Genomic DNA, 20,112 nt, shown 5'->3' with positions numbered 1-20,112 from the left:
GGAAGTGCTAAATGCCAAAGGGCCTTGAGAAACTAAAATACTCAGCAGCAAACCACTAAGCAGATCTCACCATCAGCTACTGGTCTAGCTGCTGCAAAACATGCATTAAATACTATGCTGCAGTTCTTTGGAGTTAAATTTCTACTTAGCCAACCATGAAGATTATCATCACATGTAATTTCTTTTTTTTTTATAAGCCTGAACCCAAGTCTGAATGTATTATTATAAAGCTTTTGCCTCAGAAACTATGCCATGTGTAAACGACATGTAGAACCCATGGTTTATATTTGTAAACCATTAAATTCCCAGGGTCTCCCCTTTCACGCTTAATGAGGCTGGGCTAATTACAAGAACCTACTCCAAATATGCTGCATGAGTTGGTGGGGAATAATGTCTTTTAGCCTAGTACAAAACAAGCAGGTTCTTATTGTGTGTATTTTTTGGTATAAACTCACATTAGAAATGGCTGACTATATTCTGACACATGCTTCTTCTCTATATGCCCATCTAATTTATAAACGGAATTGTTTTTCAGGCAGACTTGAACTTTGTCAATGTATGCAGTACAAACGATTCCTAAACTTTTCCTCAGCATCATTCTGAAACTACAAGTTACATGTAAGGTTGACTAGGATGGGGTGTAACATTACCACATGATGGCCTAAATAGATTATTACAAAGTAGCTGCTTCAGTTCTATAAGGCATAAGGCAAATTTCATTTGGTTATGCTTGTTGCCTCTTCCTGATAGTTTGAATTTTAAAATTGATGCAAAAATATTAATGTGAACTTAGGACAGGATACACTAACTCTTGGTAATGACCTCGTCATGCTGAGTTGAGTTTCTAAATCCCCCCAAATTATTATTTGTCTTAACTTGTACTATTGATTTCTGCCAAAAATTGTCTGCCTTGGTCTTCCTGCAAAATTCTGTACTTAAATTTATGTAGTAAACAAGCCTTGCTTAATATGATGGAGAATCATGTTTTCCCATAACTCCCATATTTGCATAAAATGTATCAAAATCAGCTGCTTTATTTATCGTGTTCTCCCACAGCATGAATATTCTCCCTCATCAACCCCATCTTAGGACTGAAAAACAACATTTTCCTAGCTCCCAGACAGCTTGGTAGGGCTCTTTGTGACTGGAATCTGTAGTTTTTTGGGGGAATACAAGTGCAAAAGGAAATACAGACACACGTTAACAGCTACCCACCCAAAATTTCCCTTTTCCCCTAGATTCCACACTCCCAGATAATCAGGTCAATGTCTAGAGTGTATTCTGGGTTTCACCCTTTCTAGATTCTCAGTTTCCTTCTGCTGTCAAAAATGTGTCCTCTGCATCAACCAGAGAATTTTTTCAATAAAAAGAGAATCTGACATTTGTTATGTTTGCAAAGTGGGATACCATATTCATGAAAAGCTTAAGTAAGTCCAAAAATCGTAAATTTTCTTCTCATATAGCATCAGCCACTTTGATGCTCTGATCACTACAAGAAAGCTTCCCCAGTTCTTCACTTAGCTGGGGGATTTTAAGTAATCTTTTCACCCACCCTACTTTGGACTCAGCAGCAGATGGCATCATAGATGTCACTCATTATCATTTTGAATAAATTAACCCACAAAAATAGCCAAAGTCATCCTGGGATGTACAAGTTTTGAGGCAGGACTGCCATTTGCACTCAGGCTTTCATTTTCTTCTTCAACCCAACATCTGGGCTAAAGCCTGAGGTACTGATGAATTGCTGTCTGAATTCTTAGGTAGGTTTTTTTTTTGTCTGTCGTCAGAAGGGCTCAAAGAACCCATGAAAGAAATGGAAAGGTGCGTGAGTAGCTCACCCCTCCATCTGAAAGGTGCATTTCTCACTAATGGAACAAATTATCTGAAGCTTCTTGCTGCCAAAGAGCGAGACCTCTAGAGGAACTGCAACATTTCGAGAGATCAATCCCAGAGCAGAGAGATGGGTGGTTTTCTGACTTCTGATCTGAGCAGCAAGGTTCCCTTTTCACCAAGACGTACCTCACCACAGACCTCACCGCCTTTGGAACAAAGTGCAAGGCTGTACAACAAAACCCACAAGACTGAAAGGAGAGCGAACTGGAAACTGCACGGACATGCAGATCAGTGCAGATAAAGAGCAGGCACGGTGGCAGCCTGAGGTCTGTCAGGTGCCTGAGGGCTGTCACAAAGAGAACCACTGCCACTGCTCTGCCATCAGATGTGATGTGAAACAGCACCTCTTCCACCCTGCAACCCAGGACCCACAGCTCGTGCTGACAGCTACCTTCAGCCTCACAAACACCAAATCTAGGTTTTGGATGAGTTCTGGGAAAATGTTTGAACAGGGTCTTTTTTTTCCAGTCGCAGTTCTGTCCCCATCTGTGTTGGACACATTAAGAAACTTGACTAAATTGATCCACCTTTAAGGTGGGTTTAAATCTAGTCACTAAATATGGAAGACTGCTTAAAGGTATGTAATTCAAGCAGCTTTCTGCAAGTGGCTCTGGTGTTGGCCTGAAATTTTAGAAGAGTATGTTTTGCTTTACTCATCTCTTTCAGATGCTCTGATGAACCAGCCAGCTGTCAGCTGGGGCATACCACAATGTTGAAGTGATGCACAAGCTATGCCTGCCACAGAGGTTTTGAACTTTGCTAACATTACACTTTTCCAGGGTCTAAATCAAAATTCTAGATCATGCCACCCATACTCGTGATGAGTATCACTTTACTCCTCCCAGGAGCTTACCACAAATGAAACACTGACAAAACAGTGGATGGAGGTGATAGCCCAGAAAGAGAAATGAAATAATCTTCTACCACTAGCATTAAAAGAAAGGTCAGCTTGAAGAAGAAAATCCTGAAAATATATTGTCCTCACATACTGGATAGAAGCTAATGAAGTGAGATGCTGTGAAGTGATACCAGGAAGTTGCTTCTGTCAGTGTGTAGGAGCAGCAGAAGGAGGAGTGGGGCTAAGAGAGCACAGAGAGCATAAACATGGGGACCACCCGACCAGCCTCACTGCACTATCAAGATACATACAGTACTGACCTAGAATAACAAACAGATGCATTTCATGGACCACTGCCAAAGCTGCTTTACAAAAAGCCATTATATTTCCCCTAGCTAGAAGGGTCTCTAAAAATACTGCCTTTTAATAGATCCTGCATTGAGAATGGTGGATCAGAAAGTGGTAAAATAAATGAGTGTGAACCTCTACAGGGATACCAACCCATCACTGGAAGAGTGTGAGGAGACAACATCTTCTCAGCACAATTCATGTCAGGTTCTAGAAAATGGAAACAAGCATGCAACAGAAGCTGCCAACAGTTGCAAGTGACTCAGTCTCGGAACAGGCGTAAAGTAAACATTTTGCAGGTTAGTTAAAATGCAAATTGTTTTTCTATACATGCAGCTGTTGGAGCACAGGTAACATCTGATGTAAATGAGTCACCTACTTTAATCAAATGATATGGCTAGAAAAAAAGGCAGAAGCAAAAAACAATGACTCATACTGTTTCTTCACTTTTCTGCCCCCATTAGAGTTGTTCTCCAGGTTAGTAGGGGAATGAAAAAGCAGGTTATTTTAATGGCACCTCAGTATAAAGCAAATTCTCTAACCACCATATTAAACATTAAACAGCTTTGCATCTTTAATGCATACTTTCCTTTTTGAAAACAGAATCAACAGTTGTGTGGCCATATGTAAGTGTTTTTGTGGTGTCCAATGAGCAACTGCAAAAAAATATTCAGGAAGTAGCAAGGGAGAAAATACACAATTAAAAAATATGACAAAAAAAAATTAAAAACAAAGAAAGCAACACTTGTTCCCTACTGGCAGGAAGCACATCCTCAAAATTAAAATAAAAAATCAAGTCAGGAAATGAGGATGCTAAAATGTCATGTGTAAGAAACTACAAAAAACAACACATCTTTGAAAACACTGTCATTTAACCTCCACTAGATTTGCCAGTCTCTCAAAATGACACCTCAGTTCATTGTCAGGTGTCTTAGTACTTAAGCCACCAACCAACAGAGTCTACATTGGCATGGTCTCAATCTTGTCAGTCTCTGTGGGGATCCCTCTGGAACCAGGGTGTACACATCCAGTCACAGGGCATTGCTCATGCAGCGCTCTCCAGGTGGTGCTGAAATACACCTGAAAGTAATCCCTTTTGAAGAACTAGAATATCCTCCCTCCTCCCTGTCCCAAATGTCCTTCACCATAAATTTTAAGCAGGCACAGAAAAAGGTAAAACAGAAAATTATACAGAAAATGACATCCTCTGGCCCCATAAGCTGAATCTACTTGCTCCTATGTGACTAAGCAAGTTTTCATTCCCTCTCTCCTCATCAGGAGGAGGGAATGTGTGCACTTGATCTTCCCCAAGCAAATGTTCTACTTCATCTTAAGATTCCCTGAGGAACAAACATAAGAGAACATTGTGGTCCATTTCAGGCCCAACCACGCACTGCACTGCCCTGTGCTGCAGCAGAGGAGATCCCTCAGTGCACTCTGGAGCTTCTCTGATGGTGTTTCATGGGTACCTCTGTGCAGCAGTGTGTGAGTGCATCCAAAATACCAACATCACCAGGCTGTGTGTGCCTACAGACTTTTCTAGTCAACAGAGCAGGGCTGATTTGCAACTGGGCAAGCACACATTTTCAAAATGTGCTCAGCCCTACAGAGACCAGAATTTCATTTTCCTTAGTGCCCTACCTCAGGAAACAGACAGAATAAAGCACAGCCCAGCCACTTTGGCAACTTTCAAGTTTCTGCACTGTACACTAGGACCCTCACTTCCTCTCCTTTTATATAGTGAATCTTCTCCAAATCCTGCAGGAAGCCTACTCTGTCCCAAAGGGCCAGCTTCCACCCCCAATCATCCTGTGTGCACTAGCAGGGATTGACTCCTGAAGGAAGATGGTGGGATTCTGACTTACACAGTGGCTTTTCTCACCTATTAAAATCTCAAAGCAGATACAAGGGCACGAGGTAAAATCCTGACATGCAGTTGAAGTGTAATGTGTGAAGCAGCAAGATGAGGGGCTTTGATGTCCTGGCAATACACCCTGAAGCTTTCATGAGACTTTTCTGCTCTTGCAGTCAGAGATGCTTTGGCACACAGATGTGAAGCCACGATGCTACCAGGATTCATTCATTCATTTGTGTGAACATGGGTATAAAACCCTGGAACTCTCCAAACATCTTATCAAGGAGAAGATCAAGCACCGCGAACCCCAGAAATGCACACCACCGGCCACCGAGAGAAGACAGGTCCTACGCCTGGGAGAGCAGGACAGGGTATCGGCGAGGATGTCATTCCCCAAATTCCCAAACTCAGCTCGGCTCCGAGGTCTCGGACACACGGACCCTTCCCTCCCTCCCCCTTACCTGAGCCGCCCACGTTGGACCGCAGCAGGCAGGTCCTCCGGGAGGAGGAGAAGGAGGAGATGTCGCTTTGGGAGCGGCCGCGGGGACCGGGCAAGGACCAGACGGGCAGCGGGGCCGTCCCGCTGCTCCCCGGCCTCTCAGCCATCGTCGACGGGCAGCCGAGAAGGGCAGCGAGGAGAGAAGAGGACGGAGAGCGGCGGCGAGGGAGGGGACAGGGAAAGTTTGCAGAGGAAGAGCCGCCCCTCTCCTCCGACCGCCCCGCCGGGACGCCGGCGGCGATTTTGGGTCTCTGGGAACATAAATTTTGTGTTTGCACAGGGGCAAAGCAAAGTGGGGGACTGGGTGCGCGGATGCACCCATCCCCCAGGGTGTCTTCATGCTCCCGCCATTGCCATCTCTCGGGGGAAAAAAAAAACCGGAAAAAAGGGAAAAGAGAATCAGTTAAAAAGAGCCGAGTAACCCACACTGCCACTTCTGTTTTGTGTAACACGGTGCCCTCTCCCCCGCAAAGCCGGAAAGTTGCACAAGGCACCGCATCCCTGCGAAAGAGCCGCGAGAGAGACGAGTCAAATATCCTCCCCAACCCATCACCTCCCTCCCCATCTTTCTTAAGGATTGGGTTGCATGTCAGAGACTTAACTAACTTCGGCAGGAAGGTACTGCCTTTCAGATCAGCCACACAGACCTAGGCAGAAGCAAAATCAAGCTTCATGGTTTCGTTTCCTGGTGTTTTACAGAAACCCTTTTACAATAAGATGCACCTTTAAAAGGAAATTTTATGCTCACTCTGCTCCTTACAGGCAAATCATATTACATTCTACCTTGAATAAAATCCTCGCTGCTGTGCAGCCACAATGACAAACACAGAAAAGACTGCACCCTATATTTTTAATTCATCCAGAGTTGCATTATCTAGTTATCCAATGTGAAAGTTGCATTCAGGCTGCATTTTAACAACTACGACTCTCCAGGTCTGAATCAAAACCTATCAAGTGTGAAATTTGTCCACGTGAAATTCAGTTTCTGGTTTCTGCTTCCACCCAGGCAGGCGAGTGCCCTCATCTCAATGCCGAGCCCGCGCAGCTCCCCAGGCGCAGGGGTTTTGTGATCTTCCAGCCGTCACCTTCCGCATTTGTCGAAGCAATTGATCCGGCACAGGAGTCTCGTATGTCAGCCATTAGTCAGGTCGAAAGGTCTTTTCTGCTCAGCTTCCCTCAGGGGATTGCCTTCATTATTTCCTCTCCTCGTTCCCTCTGCTGACAGGCCAGCTTGCTCCTTCCCCAGCCGCAGAGCTTTCCCAGCGGGACTGTGCTGGGAGAGGGAGAGGCACGGGCTTCCCGCAGGGCACGGCAGTGAGATCCACGCTCACAGCCCCTCTCACGGGCCCAGAGGCTCCCTGGTCACACGGGCAGGAATCTTGTACCGATGCTTAGAGAGCTTTCTGCAGCTGTGCACGCCAGCCCCGTGTTATTTACAAAATCTGACAATGAGCTATTTTTATTATTTACCCTTTGCAGCTTGCATCATTACCAATGTGATTGTACACCAAAGACCTTTTTACCCAACAGGGATTTCTGTACCTCGGTGTGTGTGGGCTGGTGACATTTTCTGGACCTCTTTATGCCCTAATCAAAAGTGTACTCATCACTGCTGTTTACTGAAATGTTTGCCACTTTCCTTTTCCCTTACTTTTTTTTTTTAAGAGGTATGTTCAAGTTTAATATTGAAATATACAGTCCCTGCTCCAAACCTCACCAAAGTTTATGGCAGGTCAGCGAGCTTTGGGTCAGACTCTGACATTTTTTAACATCATTTTTTCTTCCAAACATTTTGTGCTACAGAGCAATTGTAACTTTGTCATGCTGTACAGAATGTATGCTTCAAAATTCCCACATTAAGGAGCTGCTCAGTGTCTGCAATCCTTTGGTGCAATCAAAAAGGAGAACATGAAGAAATCGAAAGATAAACTAGAAAGGATACCATACAAGAGGTCAAAGGCATCTAAAGATTCCTTTTGGAAGCAAAGTGACACCTAAAGGGGTGAAGCAAAAAGAAGACATAAAGTAGGTCAATGGTGAATGTAAAAGAGATATGAAGAGGCTCCTGTTGTAATATCAAAGTGCTTTGATAAATCAGAGTAATGTGAACAGTCAGAAAGAATAATGTACTGGAAATCACAATGTTTTTTATCTGCCTGTAACTTATTATCTTAATCAAGGTATAGAAATGAAAAAGTTACAAAATCATGTACATCTTGTTTCCACAGCCCTTTAAATATTTTTTGAATTAGATGCAACAGCTGTGGTTAATGGCTCTGGAAACTGAAGCTCTGCTTCCATAGAACAGCAGTAAAGTATATGTCCTTCCCAGTTGGAAAGAGATTAATTCAGTTCCCTGAATTAATTTCATTCATTTTTGACTGTTCTGATGAGATTGCCAAAGAAATTTCTATTTGTGGTGCTGATTATGAAAAGTTAGTATTTACTGATTAAACCAAATTATTTCACAAAGTCTATCCACGGCATCTAGGGGTGAAGTAAAACCTCAAAATTCGGGCATCAGGAAAGACCGGAGAAGCACCAGGGTGGGCAACAAATTGCTGGAAGATGTATCTTTTAAGTATGTGCCCGCTACCCGTGATCTGCAGCACAAACGCCAAGTGTCATCTACTGAACTGAGGCAGCTTCCGCACAGGCCATGCTAATGATGGAAGAGAGAAATGTTTCCTTGACAGGCTTTGGGCCACCTCTCTGCCTGGGAAGCCTCCACGTTCAAGTCGGCTGGACGGAGCTGCAGAGCGATGTTACACCCTGTGTTTCTTGGGAGGACGGGGGAAGCTGAGCCTGTGGTCGGAAGCAGGCGGGAAGGGCAGACCCAGCAGGTGCCGAGGCCACCGCCGGAGCGGAGCGGAGCGGCAGCAGATCCAAGGCCCGGGCCCGGCTCCGGCCGCAGATTCAGCGGACACCGTCAAGCCGCTCTGGGGGGAGGAGCCGGCGGGGCGGGGGAAAGCACGGCGGGATGCCGACCGAGGCATCAGCCAATTACTTCAATTTCTTAAAATCCTCAAAATCCAGGGTGCAGTTTGTACTCCAGCAGCAAGATGGAGCGGCTCCGATGGGGAAGAGCCCACGGGCGGCGGGCGGGCCGGGGGAGGAGCGAAGGGGCCGCGGGGCCCGCCCTGCCCGTGTCCCGCTTCTTTCCCCTTCCCCTCCCCAGCCCGGCCCGGCCCGGCCCGGCCGAGCAGCGCCGCGAGCTCCGGCCCCGCCGCCGCCATGTCGGGCCCGGGCGGGCGCGCCGCGCTGGCGCTGCTGCTGCTGCTGGGGCTGCCCGGGCTGCCGCACGCCCGGCCCCGCTACGAGCCCACCTGGGGCTCGCTGGACGCCCGGCCGCTGCCCGCCTGGTTTGACGAGGCGAAGTTCGGCGTCTTCATCCACTGGGGCGTGTTCTCGGTGCCCAGCTTCGGCAGCGAGTGGTTCTGGTGAGCTGCAGTCGGAGCGCTCCGGTCGCACCGGAACCGCCGCGGCGGACGGGCCGTGCCGGCCGGCCCAGGGCTCTGCTTGGGAAGCAGCGCTCGGGGCAGGCGGGGATGGTGTGGTGGCCCCCCGGACAGCGGAGGTTTGGGTTGGAGCCCCTCTGCAGGCTGACCGTAGAGCTCAGATGTGTGGGAAGAGCTCTGTGCCCACCCGAGTCACGGACTCCATGGCGTAGTTTGCAGAGGAAGTGGAGTTGGAGGTGCCTCTGGTGTGTCTGAGCGCCTGTCTGCCCAGCCCCAACACTCCCGAATACCCCCGCTGAAGTGACTAAATCAAGCAGAGAGCTGGTAGAGCTGAGACAAGGGCCTTGCAGCACAACAGTGCTGGGGAGAGGTGGTTGGTGAAGTGGCCAAAAGGGCCCTCTCCAGGACCACCATGAAGGGATGGGTGAAGGGGGTCTCCCTTGTGGGGACAGGCGTTTGGGATGTGCCAGCCTCTGGAGCAGCCTTGTGCACCTGCTGGAGTTCTGTGGGGAGCACAGAGCCCATCGCTACCCTTACTTGGCAAGCAGCCTTGCTGTGTTCTTGTGCGCATTCTGTGCTGCTGATGCTTTTCTTCTCTTTTTTTTTTTTTTTTTTTTTTTTACCGTTATTACTATTATTTAAGAGTGCTTTGCACTTAAGACAACCTAAAACTGATCCTTCAGATAATTTTAGTTCAGAGGCTCAATGAAATCTTTGTACTGTGAGCGTTCACTGGTTCAAGCCCCTTAGTTGTAAGCATGTTTCTGCTGTCACCTTTCCATGCTCTACCAGGTACTTCCTGTGAGACTGCAAATGACACACATTATTATTTACAGTATGAAGATAAGGGTAGCTTTATGGCAGAGCTATGGCGAACCTTAATTACTATATTTGCAAAACAAACCAACATGTATCTAATCAAACCAATGTTTTCTGACACCTGTTCTTTTCAGAATTAGGGTCAAGTGTTTCAGCAGGTTTTTAATGCAGACTACATTTACTAATAAATTACTTTTAGAGAGCTGGGACAGAACTAGGTTTGGGTTCAAGCCTCACTCACAGTGCTGTACTCTGATAGTGGTGTACAGGCTCAGGATGGAGCATTTGGTTTTTGACCCCAAAACTTGAATTGTTTTTTATATTCCTGTATTCTCCTATCCCGTGGCAGGTGTGGGTCTAGAGCTGCTTCAGGGCCTTCTGACAGCTTGTGCAGTCAGATGACTGAGGTCCTGCATTAGCAGTGTCAAATGGAAGGTCACAAACTGTTACCGCCCATCATGTGTGCCTTCCCTCAGTGCTCCACAGCCTTGGTAAGGATGTTTCTAGAATCTAATCCTGTCAGCATGGAAGTGTTCATGTCAGCAAACCATGTGACTATGGGAGAGAAGCAAGGTTGTTACTTTTTAATTTAAGAAATTACATACTTTGAAATCAGAGTGTTTTTTGTTTTTATTTTTAAAAATTTGTTTTGCTTTATTGTTATTTCCTCTGCCCCTGGCTCTTTCAATGAGGAAAGCTGTCTCAGCCTCTTTCTTCTAAGTTTTTTTCCCCTCTTGGCTGCCAGAGATTGTGTTGGTTTATGCTAAAGTGTTTTTGGGAAGGTTACAACAATATTCACACTGTGATCTCAGAGAACTGAGGTCAGAGTCCAGCTCAGGACAGGAGAGAGAAATTAATTTCAAACATTCAAATTCTGGCCTGTTTTATTTCTTCACTTTACAATCTATTTTCATATAAGTCTAAATTTGACAAGAGGATTTGTGCTGCTTGGTTTATTCATAAAAAGGTGACAGAGGTGCATTTGTAAGTGTGTGGTGTTCTTGCAGGGGCAGGTTTTGGATGGAGGATGTGCTTTCTTCTGGCAGGGTGGCCTTGCTTGCAGGGCTCAGGTGTGCAGAGTCTGCAGTGACCTGGTCTCAGCTCTCTCTGGCCCTGGGGCTGTGGACATTGGGTCACTCAGCTGCACTTGTGTAGAGGGCTTGTGACTGTCAGAGAGGTAAAGGTGAGGATCCCCATATTTGTGGGTGGCAGGGATTGCAATGTTGGGGGCAGAGTAGAGATGCCTGATGGCTGAGGTGTGAGACTTGAGGAGGTGAGACATGCAAGTCCAGGAAAAATGCACTTCTTGTGCCACCTGAGCTGCTTACACAGACTGTCTGTGGTCTCTAGTACAGTTTTGATATTTGGGTATTGACCAGCACTGTAATTTTTCCATTCTCAAAGTGTAGAATGCTTTTTTCATTGCTTCAAATGAAATCCTGAGACCTTTCCAAAGTGGAGTACAAAGATGTAGAACATGGACAAATAAGATAGAAAAAATGAAATCTTTGCTAATCAATACTCTTCTGGAGCAATTTCATCTTATCACCAGTGTCATGTACCTCCAATGCCTCTACCTCTCAGTGTTGAATAGGAGCTGATCATTTAAATTCTCTTCTCTTTGCCAAAAAATACATCAGCAGACATGCTTTGTTCTGTATTTTGTAGGTGGTACTGGCAGAAGGAAAAGAGAGAGCCCTATGTGAAATTTATGGATGCAAATTACCCACCTGGCTTCAGCTATGAAGATTTTGGTCCTCTGTTTACAGCAGAATTCTTTGATCCCAACCAGTGGGCAGATATTCTGAAGGCTTCAGGTGCAAAATATGTTGTCTTAACTTCAAAACATCATGAGGGTAAGTGGAAGCTTTGTGAATGTTAGTAATTGCTGCATTTCTGTCAACAGATGTAAAAAACACATGACTTTTTTACCTTCTAAGAGACAGAGAAAGCCAGGCAGGCTTACCTGCCCCACCACAGCTAAAGAGGAAATAAAAACCCCCCAAGAGATGTGCAGGTGTTTTCCTGACCTTTGCACAAAAGCTGTGGCCATGGAGTTTGCATAGGAGGAGCAGTAGATTGTGCCACTGTTCTCTTGCTGTAGGTAAGACAGCCTGAAGTGGTGGTGGCTGCTGAGCTTCCTGCAGTGGCCACAGTTTATTTTTTATTTCTGTGCAGTTTATTGCTGAAGGAACCACAAAAGTGAATTCTGCATTGTTTAATATTTGGAGAGCTGCTGTGAGCAGGCAGTTAGCAAACTCCCTTGGTTTCTCCTAGGAATTTAGGAACATGTTGCAGGAGTCAAACTTCAGATTTAGGAAGGTATAGCTCTTCCTGATGTAGTGAACAGAAGCCAAAACCTTGAACCAGCTGTGTAGCTTTTCAGGCACTATTTTTTTTAGCAATGTAATTGTAAGGTACTTTGCAGAGAAAAGTAAAGAAAAAGAAGGCTTCTGGAAGGAACTATACTAGCAAAGAAAGTATAAAATATTAAGATATTCTACAATACATCTAATGAAGTTTGTTCATCTTTTTGAGATGTGGGTTCAAGGCTGGCAACTTGTGAAGTGTCAATTTTAATCTCAGCTCTGACACACATAATTCTGATCTTGAATTTCACTTGTGGTGAAATTCCCAGTGACTTCAAAAAAAACAGGATTCATTTAGTCTGTCCAATAGCCTTGTGCATGAATTTTTAAGTTGTTTAGTCCATACAATTGCATGTATCCAGTTCACAGAAATAGCACAAGATTGATCAGACAGTGAGTATAAAGGGGTTATGTTGGGTTTTCAGGCTGTTGCTGTTTAGGTGGCCTGGAAAGGCCCAGGGATGGCCTTGGAGAGCCGACGCTTCAAAGAACGAGGAGAGACTTCTGATCTTGTCTCGGTCTCGGTGTTTATTAATTGTTTATCTAAAAGATTTTCTTTCAGCCCGACAGAGGTCTGCACAGCAAGTCAGCCATGGGCACACTCCCGAAGCCCCCGGGCGGTCACTTATCTTTATACCCTAAGTTACGTGTACAATATTTATCATTTTTCTCCAATACTTTCTACTCTTATTAACCTGTGCACTTCTAGTAATGACCAATCCCAAAGTGCCACCACCACCACAGAAGATGGAGGCCAAGAAGAAGAAGAAGAAGGACAGGACACGCCCCAATTCCTCCATCTTACTTCTTTAGACCCCCCTGTACCAAAATCCTAAACCCTGTGTTCTACACTTTAACTAACTTATCCCTTCACCATTCACCCAGTGAATTCCTCCTATCCTCATACAGGTCTCATCTCCTGTGTAGGATCAAAATCCTGCCACCAGACACTTCTGGCAACATTCCAGGATTCCCGAGCCCCCCAAGGGTGGTCTCGGCCTCTCTGCACCTCCATCCTGAGGTGCTGAGATCCCACAGGGTTAGAAGGTGAGAGGGGAGCTCCTCTGGCAGTGGTCTGGGTCTGCAGTGCAGTAGTATTTGTAGGTGGTTGTGCTGGACTGATGGATGTCTGAAAGGTCAAATCCCTTCTGATATTTAATCTTGATGTTTTAACAGCTGTTTCAGGAGTTTTTGGTCTCTCCTCATACATGTACAGAGTAGCTGATTGAGCTGTTATAAATATCAAGGCAAACAAAAAGTGAACATTTGCATAAGATGGAAACAGAAAAGAGAACAGTCTTTGAATGGAAATGATAGCTTGGCCATTCTGCAGCTGAGAAATAATTCTATCTTTCACTTGCTGATTGTGTATTTACAGTTCACATTTGATGTAGATGCCTCAAAAGCTGCTGTATTTTTGGGTAATTTCAGAGTTGTAGAGTTAGAAAATGCATTGTGTTGGAAGGGGCCTTAAAAGTCAACTAGTTAATTTAATTGGCACATATGAATAGACTGAATAATAAAAGAGAAGGAATAATTATCCTAAGCAGTACAGAACTGGAAAATATAAATGTATATGCATACATATATAAATACATTGTGTTCTGGTATTAAAACTACTACCTTTTTTGTGCATAAACAGGTTATAGGCACACCTTATACCATAACAACAATATTATTACAGATATAATTTTTATTATTTTTTTTTTTCAACACTTTCAACCACTTTCCAGAAAGAACTGTAATGTCTTCGCTTCTTCTTTTCTTTCTTATCCTCTGATTTTTCTCTTTTTAGGCTTTACTTTGTGGGGGTCCAAATATTCTTGGAACTGGAATGCTGTTGATGTGGGACCAAAGCGAGATCTTGTTGCTGAACTAGCAACATCTGTTAAAAACAGGACTGACTTGCATTTTGGGTTATACCATTCCCTGTTTGAATGGTTCAATCCTCTCTTCCTTGAGGATGCCACCAATGCCTTTAACACAAGCAAGTTTCCCACCAGCAAATCATTACCAGAACTCTATGAAATTGTGACCAAGTACCAGCCAGAAATAATTTGGTCTGATGGGGATGGAAATGCTCCAGATACTTACTGGAACAGCACTGGTTTCTTGGCTTGGCTCTATAATGACAGGTACCTAATGATGCTGGTTTAGCTCCTTATCTGAAATTCCGCTGTGTCTAGTTTGTTTCATTTTCTGTTTGTTTTTTTGAAACCTGCTACTTCTGCTTAAAAGGACTTTAAAAAATATTAACTCTCCTGAAATACAGAATCCAGATCTTTCCTAGAACTATCAAAGCTGGCTTTAGAAAAAGACTGTTTTGTATTTTTAAAACACATTTGTAAATTAATAATTTAAAATGGTATTGGCTATTCTGCTTAATCACACTCTTCCCTAAGTATTTGCTGTTGCACAGAAACACAGGATAGCAGGACAATTTGAGAATATGAATACATTGTTGTCATCACAGGCTGAACATCTGGCAGCGGATATGAAGTGCAGAGGGATTTCTGGTAGAGCTCCTGTTAAAGTCTGGAACTTATTTCCCTAAGAAATTCTGATCTGGACCTTTTATTAGCAAAGCATGAGAATAGAATTCCTGACGTTGCACTTAATCTTATTGTAATAAATTAATAGTACAGAAGTAATCCAAAATGTTAGTTCCTGGGAGGGATGTGTGTGGGAAGGGATTACACTGGCTGTGACCGCGTTTCATGGAATAAAAATAATAAAACTCCTCCGTTCCCAGCCCGGTGCGGGACACAGTGGTGACCAATGACCGCTGGGGAGCGGGCAGCATCTGTGCCCATGGCGGCTTCTACACGTGCAGCGACCGCTACAACCCCGGGCGCCTCCTGCCCCGCAAGTGGGAGAACTGCATGACCATCGACCGCGGCTCCTGGGGCTACCGCCGGGACGCGCGGCTGCGGGACTACCTCCCCATCGAGGACTTGGTCAAGGTACAGGGCCACAGCAGCTGCTGCCGCTCCCCGTTCTCTCTCCTGATTGTTACACTGTGCTGGTTTTATGTCTATCTGTTTTTATGAATAAGATGATTTTAATTCAATAGTGAATCCATGAAACAATAAATAATTTTGTTAATTTCCAGCCTTAACGCTGGCAGGATGGAAAACCCATGTAATTCTTAACCTTTCTCTTAGTTGTTTCTATAGAATTAATTTCTAGCAGAAATTCAGTCAGTTTCTTAGAAGCTGTTTTCCCTGTGAGTAACTGGCCAAGGACTGCTCTGGACAGTCTCATAATTACCTTTTTGTCTAAGTTTCTCTGGTAACAGCATAGGCAAGCTGATGGGAAGCAAAGAGTTTCAGTTTCACAGGTCCTGTTTAGGAACTCCTGCTGGAAGGCTACATCTTTCCCCCTTTCTACAGATAGAAACAGTTTATGACTCAGCAGTAGTTTTACTTTGTAGAGAGAAACTTTCCTTACAGAACATACAGACAAACACTACCAAAAGCAGACTGCTGATGTTGTTAAAACATTGATTCTCTTATGAGGCTGAGGTATTAAAAAAGATCTGAAGCTTAGGAAAATTGAATGAAAGGAAGACTGATCAGTCTTCCAGAATAATGCATTCAGTTGCAAACTTCAGCTAGTAAGGGAAAGATTGTTACTGTTGCTTAATATTGTTGCTGTTTCTAGTGTGGTCCTCACAAAAGACAATTTGAAATTGAAGTTACCTCTTTTCAGAGGCAGAAGGTTCGAATTAATTCAGCAGCATGTGTGCAGCTGTCTGTTTCTCAGACTTATGCATCTCAGTCCATGATCTCTGGAGGGCAGTGTGGATGTGAACACAAATTTTGTAGGCTGTGTAGGACGCTTCCTTGTGTTTTACAGATGTTTCTATAAAATAGGAAAAGCATCAAACAGGAGGAAGGACGAAGTTGCTTTTCTAAGATTCAATGAAGATGAAGTAGCAACTATTCACCTTATTCTACTCTGGTGCAGAGAAGACATCTGTCCTATTAGTAAAACCCTCAATACATTTTAGCAGAAGTTGAAATGATAAAGAGTTGCAGGATCTGATTCTAATGTAGATTCAGGCAGACATATTGGCACAAGAAGGTATTTGGGGCTGGTTTTGGATGTAAAAATTGACAGTAGAGCTTTGTTTTATGAGAGCTTAAGTTTTGTATTAACTTTTGGGATGAACTGCCATGCTACTGCATGCAGCATTAGCATAACTCGTGGTTTATCATTCTGAAGCAGTACAGCAGACTTTAGAAAGTACTGCAAATATGTGATTTCATTACTCATAACCATGTGTTCTGTGTGTTTAAAAACACTTCAGCAACTTGTAGAAACAGTGTCTTGTGGAGGAAACCTCCTGATGAATATCGGGCCCACCCACGACGGTCGCATCGCTGTTGTGTTTGAGGAGCGCCTGAGGCAGGTGGGCTCTTGGCTGCAGGTCAACGGAGAGGCCATCTATGGAACAAAGCCATGGAGAGCACAGAACGACACTGTCACACCTGGAGTCTGGTAAGTCTGCTGAGCTAAAATGCAGGCTCTGGAAAGCAGCACCAATGTTATGTGAAGCTTTGAAATCCCTAAGGACTTGACGCTACAGAAATCACCATCTTAGTTTGTATGTGGTGAAGGAATTAATGCCTTTTTTAGTGTAAGCAACTGCATCTAAAATGTGTATAAAGCTGTAGGTAGAGACTAGTTTTGGGATGATGCTGAGGCTGAAAGGAAAGCTGCAAGCATTTCTGTGGTCATCTTTTGCTTCTTGGTGTAGGCTAATCTATTAGGTAATTCTATTTGCTTCTAGTGGGCAACAGAAATGAAAAAAAAATCTGGAAATACAAGATTGTTATGAAGTATTTATCTGAACAAAGGAATACTCAATGTCACTTGGAGTTTAGAAAGTGGGAAGATAACAGCAATTATTTGGTTGCTAAATGCAGTCAGTCTTTGGCCTCCCCTCTGCCCTTGTTACTTGTAGCTTCTCTAACATCTTCATGATCCATCACGGTTTTGGTCTTAGCCCTCTTGTCTCAGTGGATGTTTTTATTCCCATTCCCAGCAAGATTTGGCCATCTGGCTTTAGCCTGGAGATGCTCAACTGTTGACTGTTAAGTAAAATCCCTTTCAAGAGCAATAAAAAACTGTAACTAAATAGGAAGGAGAGAGGAATGTTTCAGGGGTATGCCACAAGATTTCCAATGGCATAGTGATGAAAATAGTATTTTTAAAAACTAGCTATGCAAAGTGGAAACTCTGTTGCCCATACTATTTTTAAATTCTTTTAGTCTGCATGTTGGTGTATAGATGGGAGTTACCATGTCTTTCTGAATATAACCTACAGTTATCTGTTAATGATTCCCCATCCTGCAAGTATCTCCTTCCTTCCTATGGCTGAGTTGATACAGTGTGCTAAAGTTACAACAGATGTTCACCTCTGAATTCAGTTCTTTAATAGTTTTCATTACCTCTAGTATGTTGAAACCAATTTTCAAGGAACAGCACATTATTAAAGGGCCAGGTGGTTATGTGTGTGAAAATGTAATAAATCCTGACCTTTCCAATCCATTTTTCCAGTCTTGAAAGCACTCTTATTTATCAGTTCTAAAGATTTCCAGGGAAAAGCTGACAATGCCTTTTTGGTCTCCATTTCCAACCAGGTACACTTTCACCCCTAAAGAAGGGAAAGTCAACGCTATCTTCCTTAACTGGCCAGTCTCTGGGATTTTGGAACTTGGTGAGCCACGGGCTAAGGCTGGAGAAACACAGGTAAAAGAGAGTCCCTCCCCTCCTTCTAGGATGTGTCATGTTCCATGTTGTTTATTAAAGTTTCTGGCATCTTTGGGAATGCATAGCTCTTGGGACAGAGTACTTTGGAAGAGACCCAGCCAAATGTTTGTTTTCTTTCTGGGACCTCCTTGTCATAGTCCTCTCAGTGGGATGTTTCTTAGACTGAGATGTCGCTGGGATATGTTTTAGCTTGCAAACTAAGAATCACAGAGGCCAAGGAGCAGGGGAAAAAACTGGGCCACCCCTCCTGTTTCCTGTGTAGACTCCTAAAGACAGCTTTTCTTTAGAAGCTGTCCTCATGACTTTGGTGATACTGGAGTTGCTGTAGTGGTGCAGCTTTTGAAGTCAAAGCCTTGCAGGAAGGGGATGTACACAGAGGTTTTTGTTGCCCAGGGAGGCTGAAGAGCAATCAGTGTTACTCTAGATGTGCATCTTATACCAAGTGGAGGTCAGTGATGCCACACCTACACTGGCAAGTAGCAAGTAACCCAATGGAAGCAGAAGTTGGTATCAAGTCTGTGCATTTAAGGGAGATTCACTTTGGTTTAGCTCTGCTCTGGTCTCATGCACTGCATGTCCATTAGCTGCTGAAATGCATTAGGAATGTTTCTGGACTGCCCCTTCTGGTCTAGTTCCATATGAAAGTAGTCTGATTGGTGCCAAGACAGCTCTGTGATAGGGGAGAAAGAGTAATTTCAGAAGTGATGGAGATGCCTCTGGAATTTTAGGGGGGCAGGTAGACTCTGTGTGCACTAGAAAGTACTATCTTCAGCAGAGAGACTGGTCTGCAGCCACTCCAGCAGGTCACCAGCTGGTGTAAGTGACAGCTTACCTATCAACAGATCAACCTATTTGTGGTTCTTAGCTTTCTCTGAGATACCTGGCTTCCCTCTGTAAGAAACAGTCATGCTCTTTCAAGACTACAAGTTTCACCATGGGAAGCAGGCAGTTTGGAAACAGGGAATGCAAAGCTCTGTACTGTAGCTGCTAGATCTCTGCTTAGACCTAAATCCTACTCCAAATGCTTCCAAAAGGTGTTTATTCACTTTCTACAGCCCTAAGTCCTTCTCAAGACCCAACATGAGTAGCTTTTTTACTTGCATATCTACTTGCAAATGTTTTCCCATTACCTTTAATAATTATCACTCATTTGGTTAGTAAGTGGCATTTTTAGGATACTTGGTGAGTAAGGTAGCTATGGATCAATAATTACTTTGTCAATATTGCACTTATATGTACTTTGAGAAGGCCCTGTTCTAACTATAGTGTGTGTTTCTATTTTAGGTGAAGCTGGCTGGATACAGGGAACTGCTGAAATGGGTTGCCCTGGGAGAAAAGGGAATGGTTATTGCTCTACCTCAATTGACTCCTCAGCAAATGCCATGTCAGTGGGGCTGGACCTTACAACTGACTGATGTAGACTGAGCCATACTCTGCTGGAGCCCTGGCTAGCAGGGAGTGCTGATGCTTTGCTCTTTCTTATCACTGGTTTTAAACTTGATTGACTGAGAAAGACCAATAAATTCACTTTTTTTATGAAAAGTGGGATGTTACGAAAGGATGGAATGGAACAAACCTCACAAAGTCTAGCAATAGATTAATTGATCCTTTGCACACAGTTTGGTTCTCTGAACTTGTGTGAAATATTGAGCAGCTACCTCTACATTTGGTTTAGTCAGGTTCTGGCCAAGTTATGTGAAGAATGAGGTGGGGGGAAACAGGCACTAGACTTTCAGAGACAAAAGAAGGAATAAAGCTCAAGCTGGTGTTCAAATGCACATAACTCAGTTGTACACCCTCTTTAATGCAAGAAATTTACCTTCCACAAAAGTGCACAGTAAAATCTGACAGTTTTAGAGAAAAAATATTCTTTTTCCAGGTGTGTTTAGCTAGTAGTAGCTGGAAGTTTCAGCTGAATAAGGTAATGTTTGCAAGAACAGGCCTGTAAAGGTTAGAAATTAATCATAAATGCATACAGGCAATGCATATATACATCATAATTTCTCAGCATGGAAGTCATTAATTTTACACGTTCCTATTCTTGAGTAACTCCATCCATTATTGGCACACAGGTGAACTGGGAGAGGGTTGGGTTTTTGATATTTTGTATGATTTTACATGGGTAAAACTTGTCCCTTGCTTACACCCTTTGTTTATACACAGTTACCAGGGTGCCTTCTGTGGACTATTAAACAAAATATATACTTCAGTGACTAACTCTTGAAAAAGAGAAATAATCAGGAGTTGCTAAGGAT

General features: G+C 43.9%; 1 protein-coding gene across 1 annotated transcript; it reads left to right on the top strand.

Moving 5' to 3' along the window:
* The first annotated feature begins 8,509 nt into the window (after positions 1 to 8,509).
* Positions 8,510 to 19,399, top strand: FUCA2 (alpha-L-fucosidase 2). The gene is given in 8 exon segments (XM_059468275.1): positions 8,510 to 8,614; positions 8,617 to 8,873; positions 11,379 to 11,566; positions 13,875 to 14,214; positions 14,832 to 15,042; positions 16,392 to 16,582; positions 17,728 to 17,836; positions 19,142 to 19,399. Coding segments are annotated over 8 exon segments (1,542 nt in total). The 3' UTR covers positions 19,283 to 19,399.
* Positions 19,400 to 20,112: the final 713 nt, after the last annotated feature.

The sequence above is a fragment of the Ammospiza nelsoni genome, chromosome 3 (assembly GCF_027579445.1).
Source record: "Ammospiza nelsoni isolate bAmmNel1 chromosome 3, bAmmNel1.pri, whole genome shotgun sequence".
In the NCBI taxonomy this organism is placed as follows: Eukaryota; Metazoa; Chordata; class Aves; order Passeriformes; family Passerellidae; genus Ammospiza; species Ammospiza nelsoni.
This window is presented reverse-complemented; position numbering and strand designations above follow the sequence as displayed.